We start from the raw sequence: 18,352 nt of genomic DNA on the forward strand, positions 1-18,352 counted from the left end.
ATCTACCACCACATGGCTCGTGGCCGCGGCCGAGCCGAGGTCACCGCGAAGACCTGGGTGCCGCTTCCCCAACTCGCCGACGGCTGGCGGACGAGCGCTCGCTCCCACCTCATGGCCGCGGGTGCGGCCAAGGCCACCGCAGCGGTGGCGGTGGCGTCCTCCGCGGTGTTCCGTAGCAACCAGGAGCTCACCCGCCTCGCGCGGTCGGGCCAGCTGGCCGCGGCGCGCCGCCTGTTCGACGGGATGCCCCGCCGCAACACCGTCACCTACAACGCCATGCTCTCCGCGCTCGCGCGCCACGGGCGTCTGGACGAAGCGCGCCGCCTGTTCGACGGGATGGCGCGCCGGAACACCGTCTCCTGGAACGCGATGATCGCGGCGTGCTCGGACCACGGCCGCGTCGCCGACGCCCGGGCGCTGTTCGACGCGATGCCCGGCCGGGACGACTTCTCATGGACGCTCATGGTCTCCTGCTACGTGCGCGCGGGGGAGCTCGAGCTCGCCAGGGACGTGCTCGACCGTATGCCTGGCAGGAAGTGCACGGCATGCTACAATGCCATGATCTCCGGGTACGCCAAGAATGGCAGGTTTGACGATGCTGTTAGGCTGCTGCGGGAAATGCCGGCCTCCGACCTGGTTTCTTGGAATTCGGTGCTAGCGGGGCTCACCCAGAACGGCGAAATGGTTCGGGCGGTGCAATTCTTCGACGAAATGGTGAAGGACATGGTGTCCTGGAACTTGATGCTGGAGGGGTTTGTGAAAGCTGGGGATTTGGATTCGGCCTCTAGCTTCTTTGCAAAGGTCGAATCACCTAATGTGATTTCTTGGGTGACCTTGCTCAATGGGTATTGCCGGGCAGGGAGAATAGGTGATGCAAGAGAATTGTTTGACAGAATGCCTGAGCGGAACGTTGTGTCTTGGAATGTGATGCTTGATGGGTATGTGCGGCTCTCGCTCATGGAGGAGGCCTGCAAGTTGTTCATGGAGATGCCAGATAAGAACTCAATATCATGGACAACAATAATAAGTGGATTAGCACGTGCTGGGAAGCTCCAAGAAGCTAAGGATCTGCTCAACAAGATGCCTTTCAACAGTGTTGCAGCAAAGACTGCACTGATGCATGGCTATTTGCAGAGCAAGATGATTAATGAGGCCCGCCAGATTTTTGATGGAATTGAGATGCGTGATGCAGTGTGCTGGAATACAATGATCTCTGGCTACGTCCAGTGCAGAATGCTTGATGATGCCTTGGTGCTGTTCCAGAAAATGCCGAATAAAGATATTGTTTCTTGGAACACCATGATTGCTGGCTATGCTCAGGATGGTCAAATGCGCAAGGCAGTTGGTATTTTCAGGAAGATGAATAAGAGAAATACAATATCTTGGAATTCAATTATCTCTGGATTTGTTCAGAATGGCCTCTTTGTTGAAGCACTCTACCATTTCATGCTCATGAGAAGGGAGACAACGAGGGCTGACTGGTCTACGTATGCATGCTGTATCAGCGCATGTGCAAGCCTAGCTGCTTTGCAAGTTGGGAGGCAATTCCATAGTCTTCTTGTCAGGAGTGGGCATATCAGCGATTCCTTCGCTGGAAATGCCTTGATCTCCGCATATGCAAAGTGCGGAAGGATATTGGAAGCAAGGCAAGTCTTTGACGAGATGGTAGGCCAGGATATTGTTTCATGGAATGCATTGATTGATGGCTATGCTTCTAATGGTCATGGGAGTGAAGCAATCTCAGTATTCCGAGAAATGGAAGCCATTGATGTCAGACCTGATGAGGTCACGTTTGTAGGTATCTTGTCGGCTTGCAGTCATGCTGGACTGATTGATGAAGGGTTGGAGTTTTTCAACTCAATGACAAAAGAGTACTCACTGAAGCCTGTGGCCGAGCACTATGCTTGCATGGTGGACCTACTTGGAAGAGCTGGGAGACTGACTGAGGCATTTGAACTTGTGCAGGGAATGCAGATCCAACCAAATGCTGGCGTGTGGGGTGCATTGCTTGGAGCATGCCGGTTGCACAAGAACCATGAGCTAGCACGGTTTGCTGCTGAGAAGTTGTTTGAATTGGAACCGCACAAGACCTCAAATTATGTGCTGTTGTCAAACATCTGTGCTGAGGCAGGCAAGTGGGATGAAGCTGAAAAGATGAGGGTTTCAATTAATGAAAATGGTGTGCATAAGCCACCTGGTTTAGCTGGATGGACGTAGATTAAGGCTTACCCCTTCTCTTCCTATGATTTGGCACCAGTGATGTCAGTGTAGGTTTTCACTCATTTGTAGAACTTGAGTGTAAGGATAAGAAATTTAGGGCTGTTGTTGGAACCAAACTCTTGCCTTTTCATGCCCTGGTTGCTGGTTGGACGTCCGATGCCATTGGGGATGTCATACATCGCAAGTGAAGAGCGGGGACAACAGGGTTTTGCACAGCTTTAATAAAACCAAGCCGGTGGATTTCTTTGGTAGTTGAGTCTGATTCTTCTGTACTGATCTGCAGATGAAGCTCCGAGCTACGACTTGACCGCAGCATGCACAATGTTCTCCTTGTAGGACCTGACAGACCAGCTTCAGCTTGTACTGCCTTACAGCTTGTCATATATATACTGTGTAAGGGAAGATGATGATGCGGACACTTGCACGACATGGCATTGGCATTCAAGCAGAGTGTGGTTTCTCAAATTTTCTTCTGATGGGGCTTACTTCCCCTTTACCTCTTGAACTATCCCATGTTTTGTTTAGAAGGACCCAATTATAATTGCTCAGCAGAGCAAGTTATTTTGTTGATTTATAAAGTTCTTAGAATCTGTTACTCTAGCATGTCATATATATAATGTGTTGGTAAATAGAAGTTTAGTTTACTTTCCTTCTGTTCCTCATGTCTCGGCCTTACGTAGAAGTTTTTTCAATAATCGTTAGAAGCAAAATAACAGTTTGAAACTAAGGCGATCAGATGTTCCAGTAGGTCATTGAATCTTGAGTGAAATACATCAGCAAGTTGTGATGTGGTCTGCCATGTGATCTCATTCTTGTTCTCTTATGCATTTTGGTTTAGATACATAAAATCAAGTTCCCTCTTTTATTGTATCGTACCTGATTTTTCTCTGAATAGTAGTTTTACTCCTAACACCTGTAGCTATGCTTTGATCATTAGGCAATTTTGTCTATATTGATGGTGTTAATAGTCTAAATAATTTTGTTACCCCCTTCTTTTCCTTTTTTTTTTTTGCACAAACATGGGGGATAATTATTGACTTAAGTTTGTCTGTTGCTTGCTTGGTCATGTGAGAAAACCTAGAGAACTAATAAATAAAGTCGTCTGTGTATCATGTGGTTCCTATGATAATTGTATTGAGCTAATGCTTTTTGTTGAGTTACCAACGCCTGCTTGTGCAGCAACATTCAGTTACCAGGTGACATGACATAAAGCCCGGGCAGTATGGCTTTGTATTAAGAACTGGTTAAATGATGTTATTAGAGCTGACTAGGTGAAGTAAAATGGTCCTGCTTTCGCTTTGTATTTGGCCTAACATGAGGCTGATGGTTCATAAATCTTGGCTGGTAGCATTTCTGATGTAGAACTGGTTAAGCTACTCATGCCTGTGTTTCAAGCTATAACTTTTGGCCTGTTCTGTTTCATGCTTGTTATCCATTATGTGAAGTATAGCTGATCTTGTTCGTATTCCAGGTGTCATGTACAAATAACCAAGTCTATCTTCTAAAAATGCCTAATATGGAGTTGATGAAATCAATTGCTGGAATTAAGGTTTGTAACATAAAAATATGCAGTTCTGTCCTTTGAGAATTTGTGCCATTAAAAAGCATCGCCGGTTTTATGTTTTCCTTCTTTCTGCTGAATTTATTATAAGGTCATGATGATCTTTTCTGCGTTTATCTCTTCAGCTACCCATTGCTTCCCCAAACTTGGGTGGATGTGATCTGTACGGATTTTATTACACTAATAGACTTGTTGCTATACCAACGGAAGATTGCAGCATACAGTTCTACAATTTGTTTGAGAATAGCGAGGCTTCAGAGGTAAGCCAATTGACCTAACAGAGGAAGTAGTCATCTTTCATCAGTCCTCCGATTGCCAGTATACTAATTGATGGTTGTTTTCTAGCATGATGGCCATTTACTAAAGCTGATCCCAGTACTGTTCACCTCTTCAGGTGCAAGTATGTGAGAGGAATTTTCAGCCTGTTGATGATATCACGGTAAGATGTCATGTTCCTTTTCACATGTCCTTTTTTAATCACATAGCTTCTTCTGTACACTCTTGACCTTCCCGTTTAATTCCTTTTTTCTTCTTTTGTTTCTGTTATCTCTTTATTATGTGCCTAACGTTTCCCACCACTAAATATACTGCTTTCATTTTTTACCTAGTTTTATGATGGATATAGTTGACACACTTTCTACATATTGTTTACTTGCCTAAATTTCTTTTGATCGGCCTCTTGCAGCATAACTAATTTTCAATGAGTTTCCTTGGACGTTTGAATAATTTGTTGTCCTTGTTTGGTATTCAGAATTTGGCTTCAGCATTTGACTTGTTTCACTTTTTTTCCTTCAGATGTACATTTCTTTAGTTTCGTTGTACATCGATGGCAATTTTATGTGCACTGTGGATGTCAAGCTTCCCGAAGAAGAATTTGGTGGCCTTGTTACACTGAAATTTTGGAATCATGGTTCTAGTGTTGAGCAATATTTTTTGTCCACTGTCATTTATGAGCCTCACAGGTTGGTTCATGCTTATAAGGTTGGTGATAAATATACAGAAATTATTTGTTCTGACTTTTATATTCGATTTTTCATACAGTGATGATGGGGTTTCTGCTGTTGCTTTCCGCCCAGGAAGAAACATGGCTGTGAGCTCTTCTTTTGGTGGTAACTTCAAGGTGTGCATGTCTGTTAGCCTTGAGAGGACGCCTTGTTTCCTTGTTTTCTAAGTGTTACTGTTCTGTTCTGCAGGTTTGGGTCCGAAGTTTGTCTTCACAACCAAGTAATGAAATAAATTATTCTGGTTGGAGATGCCAATCAGTTGGCTCATACAAGTGAGTTGACTCTGTTTACTTTTAAACCATACCTGTTAATATTTAATTGTGAGAAAATAGTCGTAATTATATTTCTGGTTGGTACCTTCTATATAATCATACATGTAGGTTTCCATCATTCCATTTGTTATTTCATTGGTAAGTGCTGCAAATGACATTCTGAACAATTGAATTTTGCAGGAAGAAACCTATGACAACGGCAGCCTTCTCAGCCGATGGATCTGTTCTTGCGGTTGCAGCTGAGACCGTCATCACGTTGTGGGATCCTGATAATAACGCGCTTGTCGTCGTCATTGCAGAAGGCACTATCGGTATCTTATTATTCCTCAACTTATATATATTTGCTATTGTGCTTTAGAACAGCAGTTTGATATGTGTCATCACGTTTTTGATGTCTTTATCTCAGAGTTCAGGACCACAGATTGCTGTATGGAATGTTTCAAATCTTTCCATGCAATGGTCTTACAGCCTTTTTGCAGAAGGTACTAACTTCGTTACCAGCACAATTTGTGTAATATGGATTTTGCAGAGTCAAAACTGTTTCTAGCAGATGATGCATGCTCCACCTCTTCTTACGATGCATTTTACTTTGCTGTATTGGGCAACACAATCTGAGTTCTGATGCTTCGATATGAATCGGGCAACCTTGTTACATTTGTTGCACCTTTGATGTCTAATTCAGGTCCAGCAGGACCATTGAGATGCATCTGGCCAGCCTCAAGGTCTGTCAAATGACAGTTCTACTAACTCATAGTACTTCTTCCGATGATAAATACTTGATGTTTTAATTAATATTATGTCAAATTTTTAAAACTTTGACCGTCAATAGTTTCAAAACATTTAGTTTGAAAATGTAAAAGTCATACGCCTCGATTTGTCTTCAAAAGTACTTTTATAATATTATGTTTTTTTAGATATTATAACTATATTCTAATAGAAAACAGTGGTCAAAGTTGTACGTAGAAGAATGTAAAAAGTCAAAAACGCTATGTATTTTTAACCGGACGGAGTAACTCATTTCCACTGACATTGCATATGGATGTTGCTGTCACAGTAGTATTGATCTCTAGCTCGGTTCTATGTATCAACACTTCAATTTATGATACATAGAGTTTGGATGGTTCGATATTGATCAAGTTACTTAGTGTAAGTAACCGTTCAGATAGTATTCTAATTAATTATTAAGTTGACTATTTATATAATTATGATTATAATAATTAATTAAAATACCATCCGGTAGTCCTGATACGTGTTTTGTGTTCAAGATTGAAACATATGTCTTTTCAATTTAAAGCATCAAAACACAGTTTAAGAAAGAACAAGTAATTAAAGTTATATTATAAGTTATTAACCATTTTACAAGTTATTACAATTTATACCAAAAGAGAACTAGAAGGAGATAAAAATATATTCAATTTTTAACTAACAAAAAAAACTACACAACGAAAGATTAAAGACTATATAACAAAAGAAGGATAGCGTAAGAGTTTATTACGGTCGGCTCTAGCGCCATATAAGCAGAGGATTGGCATGTGTTAACCAGGCATTAGATTGAATCTATCTCCTCAAGCCGGCCTCCTCGGTGCGGTGCCGATCATGGCTCCTCCACGCCGGTGAGGTCCAGGGCGACGTCCTATCAAATATAATCTTCATCGAGTTCCTGCCTCAAACGTCATTGCCCGTGACAAAATGACAGCGCGAAAGGAGATCCACATTGACCCAACGCTATGAAGCCGGTATATGCAATGTCCAGAATGCACTCTTTCGGAGATGCCGGGTGCGCCGTTGAGGACATCTAAGCTTGGTTGTTTTATCAGCAAGTTAGTGGTACTCAGTGGTTGTCAATCTACCGATCGTAGCAAAATTTTGTTTCCTTCGCAACTCGGCGTATAATTCAAACAGCAAAAGTAGCAAATTTTGGTGCGATGTGATGTGATGTATGGCACAAGATTATAATTATAACCTGTAGATCGTCAATATATACCTTTGATCACTCTTTCTATTAAAATATACTTGTAAAATCTAATAAAGATACGAGATTATGAAAGTATTTTTAAGACAACTCTATACATATATTTTTCATGTTTTCAAACCAAATATCTTAAAAGTTATTGGAAGTTAAAGTTTCACAAATTTGACTAGGTCTTGTTCAAAACGTGAAATATTTATAACCGGAGGGAGTGCTAATCTCCACTTTCATGCTGTTGCATAATTATGGAACAGTTTTGCAACATCTTTGCCCCTCTAAACCATACATTACACTGCAATAATTCTCCAAGATAGAAGGACACGGACATTGCATGGCCTAACTGAACCATCAACCAAACTCCAAACTTGACACTGCAGTGTTTCAAAATAAATAAATAAAAAGGCACTGCAGATGGATCAGTCAAGCACTGGTCAACGGTCAATCTGCAAGCGAGCTGCAGCTAGGAGGCGAGTAGGAGGCCACACTCGAGCATGCACTTCTCCTGACACGTCCCTACGAACCCCTACCTAAACCTCCTCACGGCGCCCTATATACATGACCTCGAGATGCTCTCCGCCATGCAGCACCACGCCGACGACGACGTCGACCGATCGCTGTGCCAAGAAACCAGCCTCGGATTGATCGGCAATGGACCACCACCGTCGCCGCAGCCGCCTCGCCGTCATCGTTGCCGCGACGCTCTGCCTGGTTGTTGTGCACGAAGGGAGGTGCGGGGCCGCGGCGAGGCCGCTGAGGCGCCTGCACGCGGCCGAGGAGAAGACGGCGGAGGCGGTGCTGGACGTGGCAGCTGCGGAGGCGCCGGAGGGCGTCAGGTGGGGAGGTGGCGGGGACGCTCTCGGCGCGGGGAAGTGGCTGCCTATGCCTATGCCTATGCCGATGCCGATGTCATTGACGATACCGGCGGCGAGCGCGCTGGCGGGCGGGCTGCGGTTCCCGCCGGTGTTCCCGGGGGCCGGCGCGTCCATGCCGTGGCTGCCCGGCGCGCCGCCCGCGTTCGCCGGGCCGGGGGGCCTGCCGGCGCTCGTGCCGCCGTACGTAGGCGCCACGCGGCAGGAGCAGCTCAGTCTGTGGGCGTCGCTGTTCAACCCGCTGCAGGTCCGGCCGAGGCTGCCGGGCGCGATCGGAGGCGGCGAGACGACGGTGGGGCCGGCCGAGCGCGGGGTCCCGGCCATCGCCAGCGGCGGCAAGGCGGCGGAAGGGGAGACCATGGACGTGCCGGCCGCCGGCGCCGTGCAGGCCGGCGAGCCCAAGTGGGGCGTCTTCTTGGGGAACATCGATCATCGCAACTAACTCATGATTAATTATGTCGCTAAATAAGCTAATTAGCTTAGTATATAAATGAATGAATTTATCAGTGTGTGATTTCTTTTTGGACAATGTCACTAGTATTTGTACCTTTTGCAAGTTGGGTTGTTTGAGAAAAATGTTTGTATTAATCAGTCAAAAGGTTGAGAATTGAAGTTGGTTGCATATTCATTTCGAATAATGTTCGATAAACTGTAGTGATATGCAGCGGCAAAGCTAGAATCAAAATAATGACGTGCACTATAGTGGAAAAATTTAGCCTAAAAAGTACAAGCATGATCAAAATAAGTTGATTACTAATGAAATTTAAATTTACCCTAGTGCATACACACCACTCTAGCTCATCTAGCTTCGCCCTGGTGATATGTGTATTCATTTTCTTAGTGACAGTTTCGAACACAATATTTCTTGCTGGAATTTTACAACTTCGCAGAAAACAGTATAATCCATCGAAATTCCCACTATTCATCGAAAATTCACGGATCAGTTGTGCTGTTTTTAGATGCCGCCGGTGCCTGCTGATGGATGCTCTGCCACGCTGAGAGGCCGATCGAGTCCATTCATGGACCTGTTCTTGACGGCATTGTTGCAGATCGATCGACCAATCCCCTCCCTCCCATTGGACATTGGTTGGAGCTCTGCATGGTAATGGCGTCCAACCGTGTCCGTCCAGCCCCGGTGGCCTCTCCGGCCAGAACGACCTCCGCAGCCGCCGGTGGCGGCGGAGACGGGAAGTCCCGGCTGCGAGTTGACCACTCCGTAGAGCACGGTGCTCTTCCACGGCGCCGTCAGCGAACCCGCATATATCAAAGGGCAGAACATATTACATGAAATTATTCAGGGTTTCACAAAACCTGAGCTGACTTGAACCACACTGTTCACTGGACAAAACTGTTCGTTCTCGGGAGATTAAGATCCATACGTGACTGACTACAAATGTAAGTTCGCTTTCGCTTTTCTGCTCCATTCAATATGCAGCATACTTGTGGGGTTGAAGCCCTGCAAATGTTGGCAGAGCAGAAGATCATTAAGACGGGAACCTACGCAGCCAAGTGTTTATCTGGAGGTAAGTGCTATAGTTGCTGAAACTCTTGAACACAAAGAAACGAAAGGAGCATAAAGGGTACACCCCTCCCCCCCCCCCCCCCCACCCCCAAAAAAAAACTTTATTCAGATTTATGATGATAATTTGTGCTGTTCAGATCAATGTTAACTTAAAAGAATATCATTTCTGTGAATAGATACTGCAAATAGTAGTTACTTCACCACATCCAGAATTCTGCATAATATTGATGATAAACTCGCATCTACTATACTGAATACACCAAGAGACGATGACTGATTTCAACTTCAAAAATGAAATTAATACATAATACGGGAACAAAGAAACAGGCAGGCAATTAAAACAGGAAGTAAATTCTCAGGGGCAAGTCTTCAAACAGACGCATCTAATTACAACCCATGGATTATCATCCAAATCACAGGTAACTCATCATCCAACATATAGATCTTTACTTGGCACCACTCCCCACCAGAGTTTGTAACTCTTTTCCATTAAATTGCCCTTTATTCAAGGCTTGCTGAGAATAAATTATAGGGACATTTCAAGTTTTGGTGTGCAACTTTACTTTCGAAACATCAAGCTTCGAATTCACATATCGTAGCTGGTAATGAAAGATACATTACCTTGTGAGAATACAAACGGATTGTCTTGTGCAAATAATCTGATCACTAGCAAAATATTCAAAATAAATAATGCATGTAAATGTTCATTCCATTATATAGATCACGCTCAGTGAACCAAACTTATATTTCTTTGTGATTGTGCAGCAATACCTAGTTCTACTAACAGATAACACCCCAGTATATCATGTCAATAAATACCACATGTAGAAAACTGTCTCATCAAAGGAGCATTAGCAAGATGAACAGCAAAGTAGGATGCAAACTTGTCTCATTGTTCGAAAATTCAGAGAACCAAAGGCACCCAAAACAAGGCATGCGTGCACACAAATGCCCCCCCCCCCCCAATCAATGACCGTCTGCTCTCAATGATCATTGGTCGGACATTTAAACTTAGCATAGAAAGGACACATGGCTTACGCGGTCAAAAAAAAAGATATATCTGCATAAGCACCGTTTGCACTTCTCAGCTAGCTAGTTCTTGTATGGCCATAAGACTAAGAGAGTAGTACCAGCTCAGCCAGCAAAAAGACCTTACACATCTCACTTTGCATCCCAGTCCTTCATCTTCTTACTTCCCTTTGGTTTAGCAATAGGTGCATTCATGCCTGCCATTTTTGCATTATACTTCGCTCGCAGAGGCCCATTTGTAGCCCATCTGAAAATTCATTGAGAAATTAGTGTCATGTTTCCCTTGTTAGAAGGCCAAGGTGCACCACAGAAAACATAAGAAACGATTCAATAGATAAATACATACTAACTTTGAGGTTGGTTTTGACTAACAATTAGATCAAAGAGCTGTGGTCAATACAACGGTCAAAAAATTACAATACATCTGTCAGCTCAAAACATTTTGAACAGGGTGGCCGTTGGACTTCCTAATGAATAGCATCCAAGATACAATATTTTCCTTCAGGCCATCAATATTTACATGAAAGTTAGCAACCTTTATTGAAAGCAAATCGAAGAAAATTAAACAAGACAACTGAACAATACAATGTAGAAAATGAAAATGTGAGAGAGGAGTACTTACGGTGCATTCCAATCTGTAGTATCCTCGTTAACAAGATGTGTCCACTTTGTTCTGCCGCTGCGCCCAAAGTGTTTAACTTGCATGACCTTGGGCAAGATGCTCTTGTCCATCTTATCCTCTCCAGTAGGTTCAGAGAAATCACGCCTGTAGATATCATCTTTACCAGCTGACTGAATAACATCATCAGCACCTTCCTGGAAGAAGGCACCTTTGTGGTAATACTTCTGCATAAACCTCCACTTCTGTTTCGTCTCACGAAGAGGCTTTGGATTCTTCCGCTCCCATTCCCGACGCTCTTCCTCGGTCATATTCCTTACCCTCTCGATCTCCTCCTTCTCCTTCAACCTTGCATCTCTTTCCTCCCTGTCCCTCTTAATTCTTGCTATTTCTCTATTTTTCCATGACTCGTACTCCTCTGCTTCATTCAACTCATCATCCGTATCAACATCCTCAATGTTAGCCTCCTCATTCAGTGCCTTTTCAATGTGCTCCTCCTTTCTAATCTCTTCCACAACAATCTGCCTAGTCTGAATCTTCCTAGCTTCCAGCCTTTTCTTGACCAGCTCCTCAAGCTGTCGCTCCTCCTCCTCCAGCCGCTCACGCTCTGCGATGGTGTCTCGCTGCGACTTTGGTATGAACACAGGCTTCACCATGGCCATGCCCATCTGCTCATCTTCTGAGTCCGTCTCATACTCGGATTCTTCCTCTTCCTCCTCCTCATCCACCGGTTCCTCCTCTTCCTGAGGAAGTAGCTCCTCTTGCTCCCTCAAGAGCTGCCTCTCCCTTATCCTCCTCCTCCTCTCCTCCCGGGCCTCATCATCTTCCTTGTCGATGTCAACTTCCTGCCTCTCATTCTCTTCCTCCACAGTTGACACAATCTCTGCCTGCCGGATACGGCGGTGATCTGCCCTCAACTCCTCCTTATTCTCCGTGCGGGTCTCTGCAAGGCGGCGGAGCCGGCGATCGTCCTTCGCCAGGACATCACCATCCTCATCCTTCGGGAATGCCTTATCGAGGGAGACCCGTGCCGTCCGGATATCAATGTCCTCATCGGCTTCGTCAGCCCACTCAGGTGCCTTTCCTGGCCAGTACCGCTTGACCTTGGTCTGGCCAATCTTGCCCCGGAGCTTGTCGCGCACCGCGATGGCGGCATCGCTGACACCAGCGGACACAGACATGATCACGGTAGGTCAGCTATTCCCCACTCTTGCACTCTCGGTCAAGCACTGCAAAACACACTAATTACGAACGAAATCAGTAAGATTAGGGCACCCCAGGGGCGGATCTACCACCCCGGCAACCTTGTATAGAAGGGGAACGGCTGAAGTACTCGCCTCGATGGAGAAGATGCGGGTAGACGAAGGCTCGCCTCGATGGAGAAGATGCGAACGAGGGCGACACCTCTCGGCTACAGAAGACTACTACGGCGGAAGGGGAGGAGGAGGCTCGACTTGACGACGAAGGATTGGGCCCGGGCCGAGAGGGAGATGGGGAATGGCTGGAGAAGATGAAGGGACGCCTTGAAATGCCAGCCTGTGACGAGTGGGCCAACACTTGTTTTTCATTGGAGATTTTGCTATCATTTTTAATCTTAAAAAATTCACATAACCTCTAAAAAAAAGAAAATTCACATATAATCCAAATAAACTCGGAAAAAATGCCAAAGTAGTATAAAAAAGAAAATTCACATATGATCCAATTAAACTTGAAAAATGCCAAAGTCGTGGTGAGGCAGGAACAAACAGAGCTAGCCATGACAGAAGGGCGCGAATGGGGGTGAGGAGGTGCGCTGGACTAGGTGTTGAGCATGCTCCACCGCGACGATGAGTTCCTCCAGGCCGTCGTGGCCCACAGGTGCTCTACTCTGGAATATCTTCTAGCTTTGCAGCAGCAAGAGGAGCCGCCTCGTGAAGCTCCAGCCTCCCCACCTCCTTCCTATCCGTAGGTTCCTCACTAGAGTGTCGCAGTAGCGCATGAGCTCGACGGGGCCGTCCATTATCCTCAGATCTTTCCCTTACTAGCTCGATGGGTTGTTGAGTGTGGGTAACCCGTCGGGTACTCATTACCCGTATGGGAGGCAGGTACAGGGTGGATAACGAGAGTTTTTTATCCGCACGGGGTATAGATATATAGTTGCACTACCTGACAAGTACAACTCCGTTGCCATTCCTACATGCACTCTTCCATATCCTTCCCTGACTCTCTCGACACACTTAAGCTAATACAACTACGGGATGTGTAACCCTAGTGCAAGGATTACATCTTAGGTGAATTCTCATAAGTAATCAAATGTGTCACTGCCATTAGAATTGTGTACTATTCTTGGCAACTAGTAAAGTGCCAGTGCCTCGCAACGGTTTAGGATTTTTATCCTCAGTTTTTTATCTTGTTTCTCATATTAAGCGGACAAAATATGATATTTAAGACGATGCATAACTTCACAATGCATGGAAAAGGATTCTCTTGCTGTCAGACACAGATTGCCTGATCGCTGCTGAATCTGAATCTGAATCTTCAGTGCTGCAACTATGCTGCTTACCTGATTTCCAAGGAAGCATCTACTCTGTGCATACGAGCAATGCTTTGAAAGGATCGAGATACAAATGGCGTCCAAGAACATGTGCAAGCAATTCAGTAGCAAAGACTAGTAGTGATCATCAGCTACCCAGCTCTGTCTGGACAAGGCATGGACTGTTCCTGCCAACCAGCTGCTACCTGCAGACAGTCCTTCGCTGAACTTATTCTCCCCAACAAAAGAAGCCAGGAGGACTCCTCTTGCATCACAATTAGCTGCATCGATATTTTCTAGCACAAATCTTTTAACTCATACAACGTCCTTCGAGAATTGGTCAAGAATCTTAATTTGGCATAATTTTTGTTCTTCTAGAATTGGTCGAGAGTTCTAGCATTCACCGAAGAAGAAGATGAGCACCTGAGGCAGCCATACGACTCGAACCTGGTGCATGCATGTTTCCATCTCTAACAAGTAACAAGTAGCATCACAATCTTAATTGAAGTCATGGAATGCAGTCAATTGCATGCAGATGCAGTGCAAGGAGAGGCCGCAGAAGGAGAATAAAATACGTGGCCAGGATCCCAAGGATCTGTTTTGAGGTCACAGCTGTTCTGGTGATGTGTGTGAGAGCAAAACAAAGCTGGGCATGAGATCCCTTTGCCAGTCCTTCCTGGTCTTGGCTGCTGGAATAGTTTCTCTTCTTTCTCTTTTTTCCTTTTTGGAAAGGAAGTTGGTTGATAGCGGCTATCACTTACTCGTGGGCTTTTCTGTGATGAGAGTTTCACTTCTGCCTAGTTTGTAATGAAGAGTTTTCTTTCTTTCTTCGAGAACAGTTTTTCGTTTTCCACTAGTGTGAAATTCGTATCATATACTGCTTTAATGAGAACTAGTTGTAGCTCATTTGGTAGGTCGCCAGATAAGTAACGAACCCACCTACGTTCGCTCGATGCAGGTGCTCATCCGTGCCCGGGTTGAGACTGGGTTAGGCTAGGTAGAGTACACACGCGTGTCTAACATGCGTATGAACGTGCACGCGCGTGGTGTGAATGATGTGTGCACAGGTAGTATACGTCATTATGTACCTAAAAAATATATACTACTTCAACATGCATTTACTTGTCAGTTTTGATTTTTACTGGATGAACTTTGACAATTACTTTTTTAAGGAAAATGGAAATGAGTAGCTCTAAACGAGTGGCTCTAAAGATTTTGCATGCTATATTTTTTCGAAAGGACGGTAAGAGCATTGTGGATTTTCTTAAAGTAAAAGAGAATTGACTTAGTTTATAAGAAAAACTAGGTCTGAAAACCTCACAACTGCACGGTTAAACGAAACCGGCAGACAACCTCGAAACTACGATACCACCTCGAAGCAGAACGATGCTCACTCCAAATGCGCAAACTCGACAATAGACAACTCCAACCTAACTCAACTCGCGCGCTAACCGACCCAACAACTATCTCTCCCACAACTCAGTCGGCGGAGCCCTTGCCCCCACGCTACCATCACTCTACTGGTGGAGCCCTGCTCCCACGCCGCCACAACACGACTCAGTCGGTGGAGCCCTGCTCCCACGCCGCACCTCTCTATCACCACAAGTCAGTAATGTGCCGCTTCGGAGGAGCACGCATTGGAAGAAATCGATGTCATGAAGCGCCAAACCAGAATGGAGTCATCGAGAAATGAGGACGTATGGGTAAACCTACAGAAGAAGCCGACAGTTGACACCTAACCCGACGAGGCCGCTACAAAGTCGATGACAACCGATGCGCGAGAGACTGGACCACCAGAGCGACACCTCCAAGGAGGACGCGACGTTGAGTCGCCGACGTCTCCCGTCCGGTTGCTCAGACAAGGTTTTCACCCGGAAGCTCCAGGGGAGGGGAGTGGAAAGACGCCTTGACAACACCTCCAATGAGGAGAACAACGCACAAAGGCGGTGACAGCATCGATGCCGGCTAAAAAACCAGGCAAGGGTTTTGCTAGCGGCTCCCACCCCTCGCCCCTCGCGCATGGCCAGCCCGCGCAAAGGCCAGGACCAAAGCAGTAGTAAACACCGCCACCACGCAACCATGCCGACCCACGGCCATCCCAGCATCACGAAGCTCCCCACGGGCCCAACCTGCAGAAGAGGAGATGGCCAGAAAGGGGAGGAGCAACGCAAATGCCAGGAGCCGGGAGCGGCACAGTGCCGCTGCCATCTCGTAGCCGCACCGCCCCGCGGCCATCCCAGCGTCACGAAGCTCCCCGCGGGTCTAACCTGCAGAAGTGGAGGAGGCCGAGCAAGGGGAGGAGCAAATACAAGCGCCAGGAACCGGGATCAGCACGGTGCAACCGCCACGGATGCCAGCCGTAGCCGGGACCGAAAGTGCCACGCTGGCGGCCCCTATCAAAAGCAACAAGCCGGCGTCATGCAGGCGAACCCAGCCAAAGGCAGTAGTGTAGGATCAAGGATATTGACTAGAGGAGGGTGAATAGGCGGTTTTAAAAACTAATTGCTAAGCGATCAAGAAAACTTGCGAAAACAAACTAAGGATCACTAAAGCAATAAGTAGAACAACTAAGAGCTAAGTTGAGGTTTGCAAACCTAGGGTAACATGCAATAATTTATAATCTAGAAAGATAAATTACTTGAAGTAAATTGTATGAAAGTAAATAACTCAACGATAAGGTAAATAGCTCAAAGATGACATAAGAGATTTTTTTTTCCGTGGTATCGGTGATTTGCCGATCACCCCTAATCCACGTTGAGGTGAGTTCAAGCTTCAAACCGCTTCTCTATAAAGTATTCAATTCTCACACTAGAAAGGGCTCATACCGAGCAACTTGATCTTAAGCCGGAATTGAACAATAACTACTCAAAACCTCGATTCTACTAGCTAAGCAGTTTACTGCTCCGGTAAGGCGTGCTCAAACCTCTCACAATCACCATCATGGCTCCTTCAGAATCTTCCTTGAAGGGCTCGACTGTGCCACAACCTCCAAGCCATCTAGGAGGCGGCAACCTCCAAGAATAATAAGTTGATGATACTTGCTTGAAGGATCACAAGTGCCTAATTGCTCAAACTCTTTGAAATTATGCACTAATTGCTCTCAACCTCTCAAAGATGCAATCACTAAGTCAATAGAGAGGGAGAGTAAGGGCAAGAGCTCAAGATGTTGTATTTATGTGCTAGGGTTAAGAGATGCATTCAATGAATCAGCCATACCCTTATTTATATCCCTCTACACAAAAGTTGATTGTTACTGTCGTTCTGACAGTTCTGCGCAAGTGGCGGTCAGACCACCCCCATACAACGGCTACAGACAACTGTCAAAATTAATTCTGACACAGGCTGGCGGTCAGACTGACACAACCTTGGCGGTCAGACTGGTGGACCCCGCGGTCAGACTGTGGGACCCAAAACCCTCTGTATAATTCTCGGTCAGACCGGCACATCCTTCGATCAGACCGGGACTTAGTTTTACTCAACGTTTGAGAAGATTTTATATAGCAGTAAGACCGTCCGAAGGGCCGGTCAGACCGTCACTCTCAAAAGAGTAAGATTGCTCTGGTTTTTATACAGCGGTCAGACCGCCGCCTGGGCCTGTCAGACCGCCAGCACACAGAAGTTCCCAAAAGCAGTCTTTTCGACAGATTTTCTCAAACTATAATTTTCAACTCTATATGAAATGCAAGTTTGAGCCATTTGGTACCACAAAGACCTTAAGCAACCACACATCATCCCCTCTTAATAGTATGGCACTTATCCTATCAATCCGGTTAATTTTTCTTCTCTAATATCTGTTGATCGGTAAAAAAAAAAAACACCCTACAACTATACATTTGCTTTGAGCTAGCCATTCTCCATATTTTTCACTAATGTAACTTCTAACTCCGTAACATCTTTGTGACTAACCTTTTCATAACTTATTCAAACATGTTAGTCCACAAAAGACATATTGTCATTAATTACCAAAACATGAATTAGGGACCTAGGAGCTTCAAGTAGTCCACGGGCACGACGTCGCACCACAACAACCCACGATAATGAGCCACACGACCGTAGCAGCACACGGTGGCAAGCGTCATGATGCCGCATCACGACATCACACTGTAGCTCCACGGCAACAGTATTGCACGACGCAGCCCCGCGGCAGCCCGCCACCGCTGCCGTCACCATCGACGAGAGCTGCCGACTTGGCCGAACCCTCCAAGAACGTCGAGCCGACGCCTAAGACCGCCCCATATCACGGGCAGCCATGACGATGCCGAAGCAGGGCCCACCCAAAAGCCACCCGCTGACACGACCTCAGGGGATCGCAGATCCATGGCGAGCCGGCCACCAGGGCGCAAATTTAGTCGGCCGAGGCCAGATCTGGCCAGGTCATGGGAAGGGGAGGGTGGTGCCGCGACGGCCGTGACAAGCAGTCGGACCGTTTCAATGAGCTAGGGGCACCGAGGCAGTCGGCCTACACGAAGACCACGTCGCCGGAGCTCCACGACCGGACCATGTTCAACGCGACCGAGCATGACAGCACACGTAACACGTCGGGGCAGAGCCCAAGGAGGCAACCGGTCCGCAGCGGGCAGTGGCAGCCACATGAGCCACATCGCCAGGACCCAGAGCCGCAGAGCCACTGCGTAGAATGCAAGATCCAGCGGCGGTCCTAGCATAGAGACACAGGGGCAGAGCTGCAGCGCAGACACGTCCACGCAAGCACTGCCACAGCAGCCGACGAAGCGTCATCGACCACCACCAAGCCAAAGCACCGGAGAGGCGAGGAC

At 46.2% G+C, this 18,352-nt stretch overlaps 3 protein-coding genes across 7 annotated transcripts; 2 read left to right on the forward strand and 1 right to left on the reverse strand.

Annotated features, from left to right (window-relative positions):
- The first annotated feature begins 6 nt into the window (after positions 1-6).
- LOC133904847 (pentatricopeptide repeat-containing protein At4g02750-like) lies at positions 7-5,058 on the forward strand. 2 transcript variants are annotated; one of them, XM_062346439.1, is made up of 5 exons: positions 7-3,769; positions 3,907-4,041; positions 4,127-4,220; positions 4,823-4,901; positions 4,975-5,058. In XM_062346439.1, exon 1 carries the CDS (start codon positions 13-15, stop codon positions 2,215-2,217), a length of 2,205 nt encoding a protein of 734 aa, XP_062202423.1. In that variant the 5' UTR covers positions 7-12; the 3' UTR covers positions 2,218-3,769; positions 3,907-4,041; positions 4,127-4,220; positions 4,823-4,901; positions 4,975-5,058. The 2 variants fall into 2 exon arrangements, with proteins under 2 accessions (XP_062202423.1, XP_062202424.1); XM_062346440.1 differs by having other exon boundaries at positions 4,176-4,220.
- Positions 5,059-7,102: 2,044 nt separating this feature from the next.
- LOC133904857 (uncharacterized) lies at positions 7,103-8,434 on the forward strand. The gene has a single exon (XM_062346473.1). It carries the CDS (start codon positions 7,675-7,677, stop codon positions 8,335-8,337), a length of 663 nt encoding a protein of 220 aa, XP_062202457.1. The 5' UTR covers positions 7,103-7,674; the 3' UTR covers positions 8,338-8,434.
- Positions 8,435-8,689: 255 nt separating this feature from the next.
- Positions 8,690-12,576, reverse strand: LOC133904856 (uncharacterized). Of its 4 annotated transcripts, none has more exons than XM_062346468.1 (4): positions 12,403-12,576; positions 11,069-12,294; positions 10,574-10,693; positions 8,690-9,351 (listed from the first exon to the last, which is right to left on the reverse strand). In XM_062346468.1, exons 2-3 carry the CDS (start codon positions 12,244-12,246, stop codon positions 10,579-10,581), a joined length of 1,293 nt encoding a protein of 430 aa, XP_062202452.1. In that variant the 5' UTR covers positions 12,247-12,294; positions 12,403-12,576; the 3' UTR covers positions 8,690-9,351; positions 10,574-10,578. The 4 variants fall into 4 exon arrangements, with proteins under 4 accessions (XP_062202452.1, XP_062202456.1, XP_062202455.1 ...); XM_062346472.1 differs by having other exon boundaries at positions 10,569-10,693; XM_062346471.1 differs by having other exon boundaries at positions 10,548-10,693.
- Positions 12,577-18,352: the final 5,776 nt, after the last annotated feature.

This window comes from Phragmites australis, chromosome 22, assembly GCF_958298935.1.
Source record: "Phragmites australis chromosome 22, lpPhrAust1.1, whole genome shotgun sequence".
Lineage (NCBI taxonomy): Eukaryota > Viridiplantae > Streptophyta > Magnoliopsida > Poales > Poaceae > Phragmites > Phragmites australis.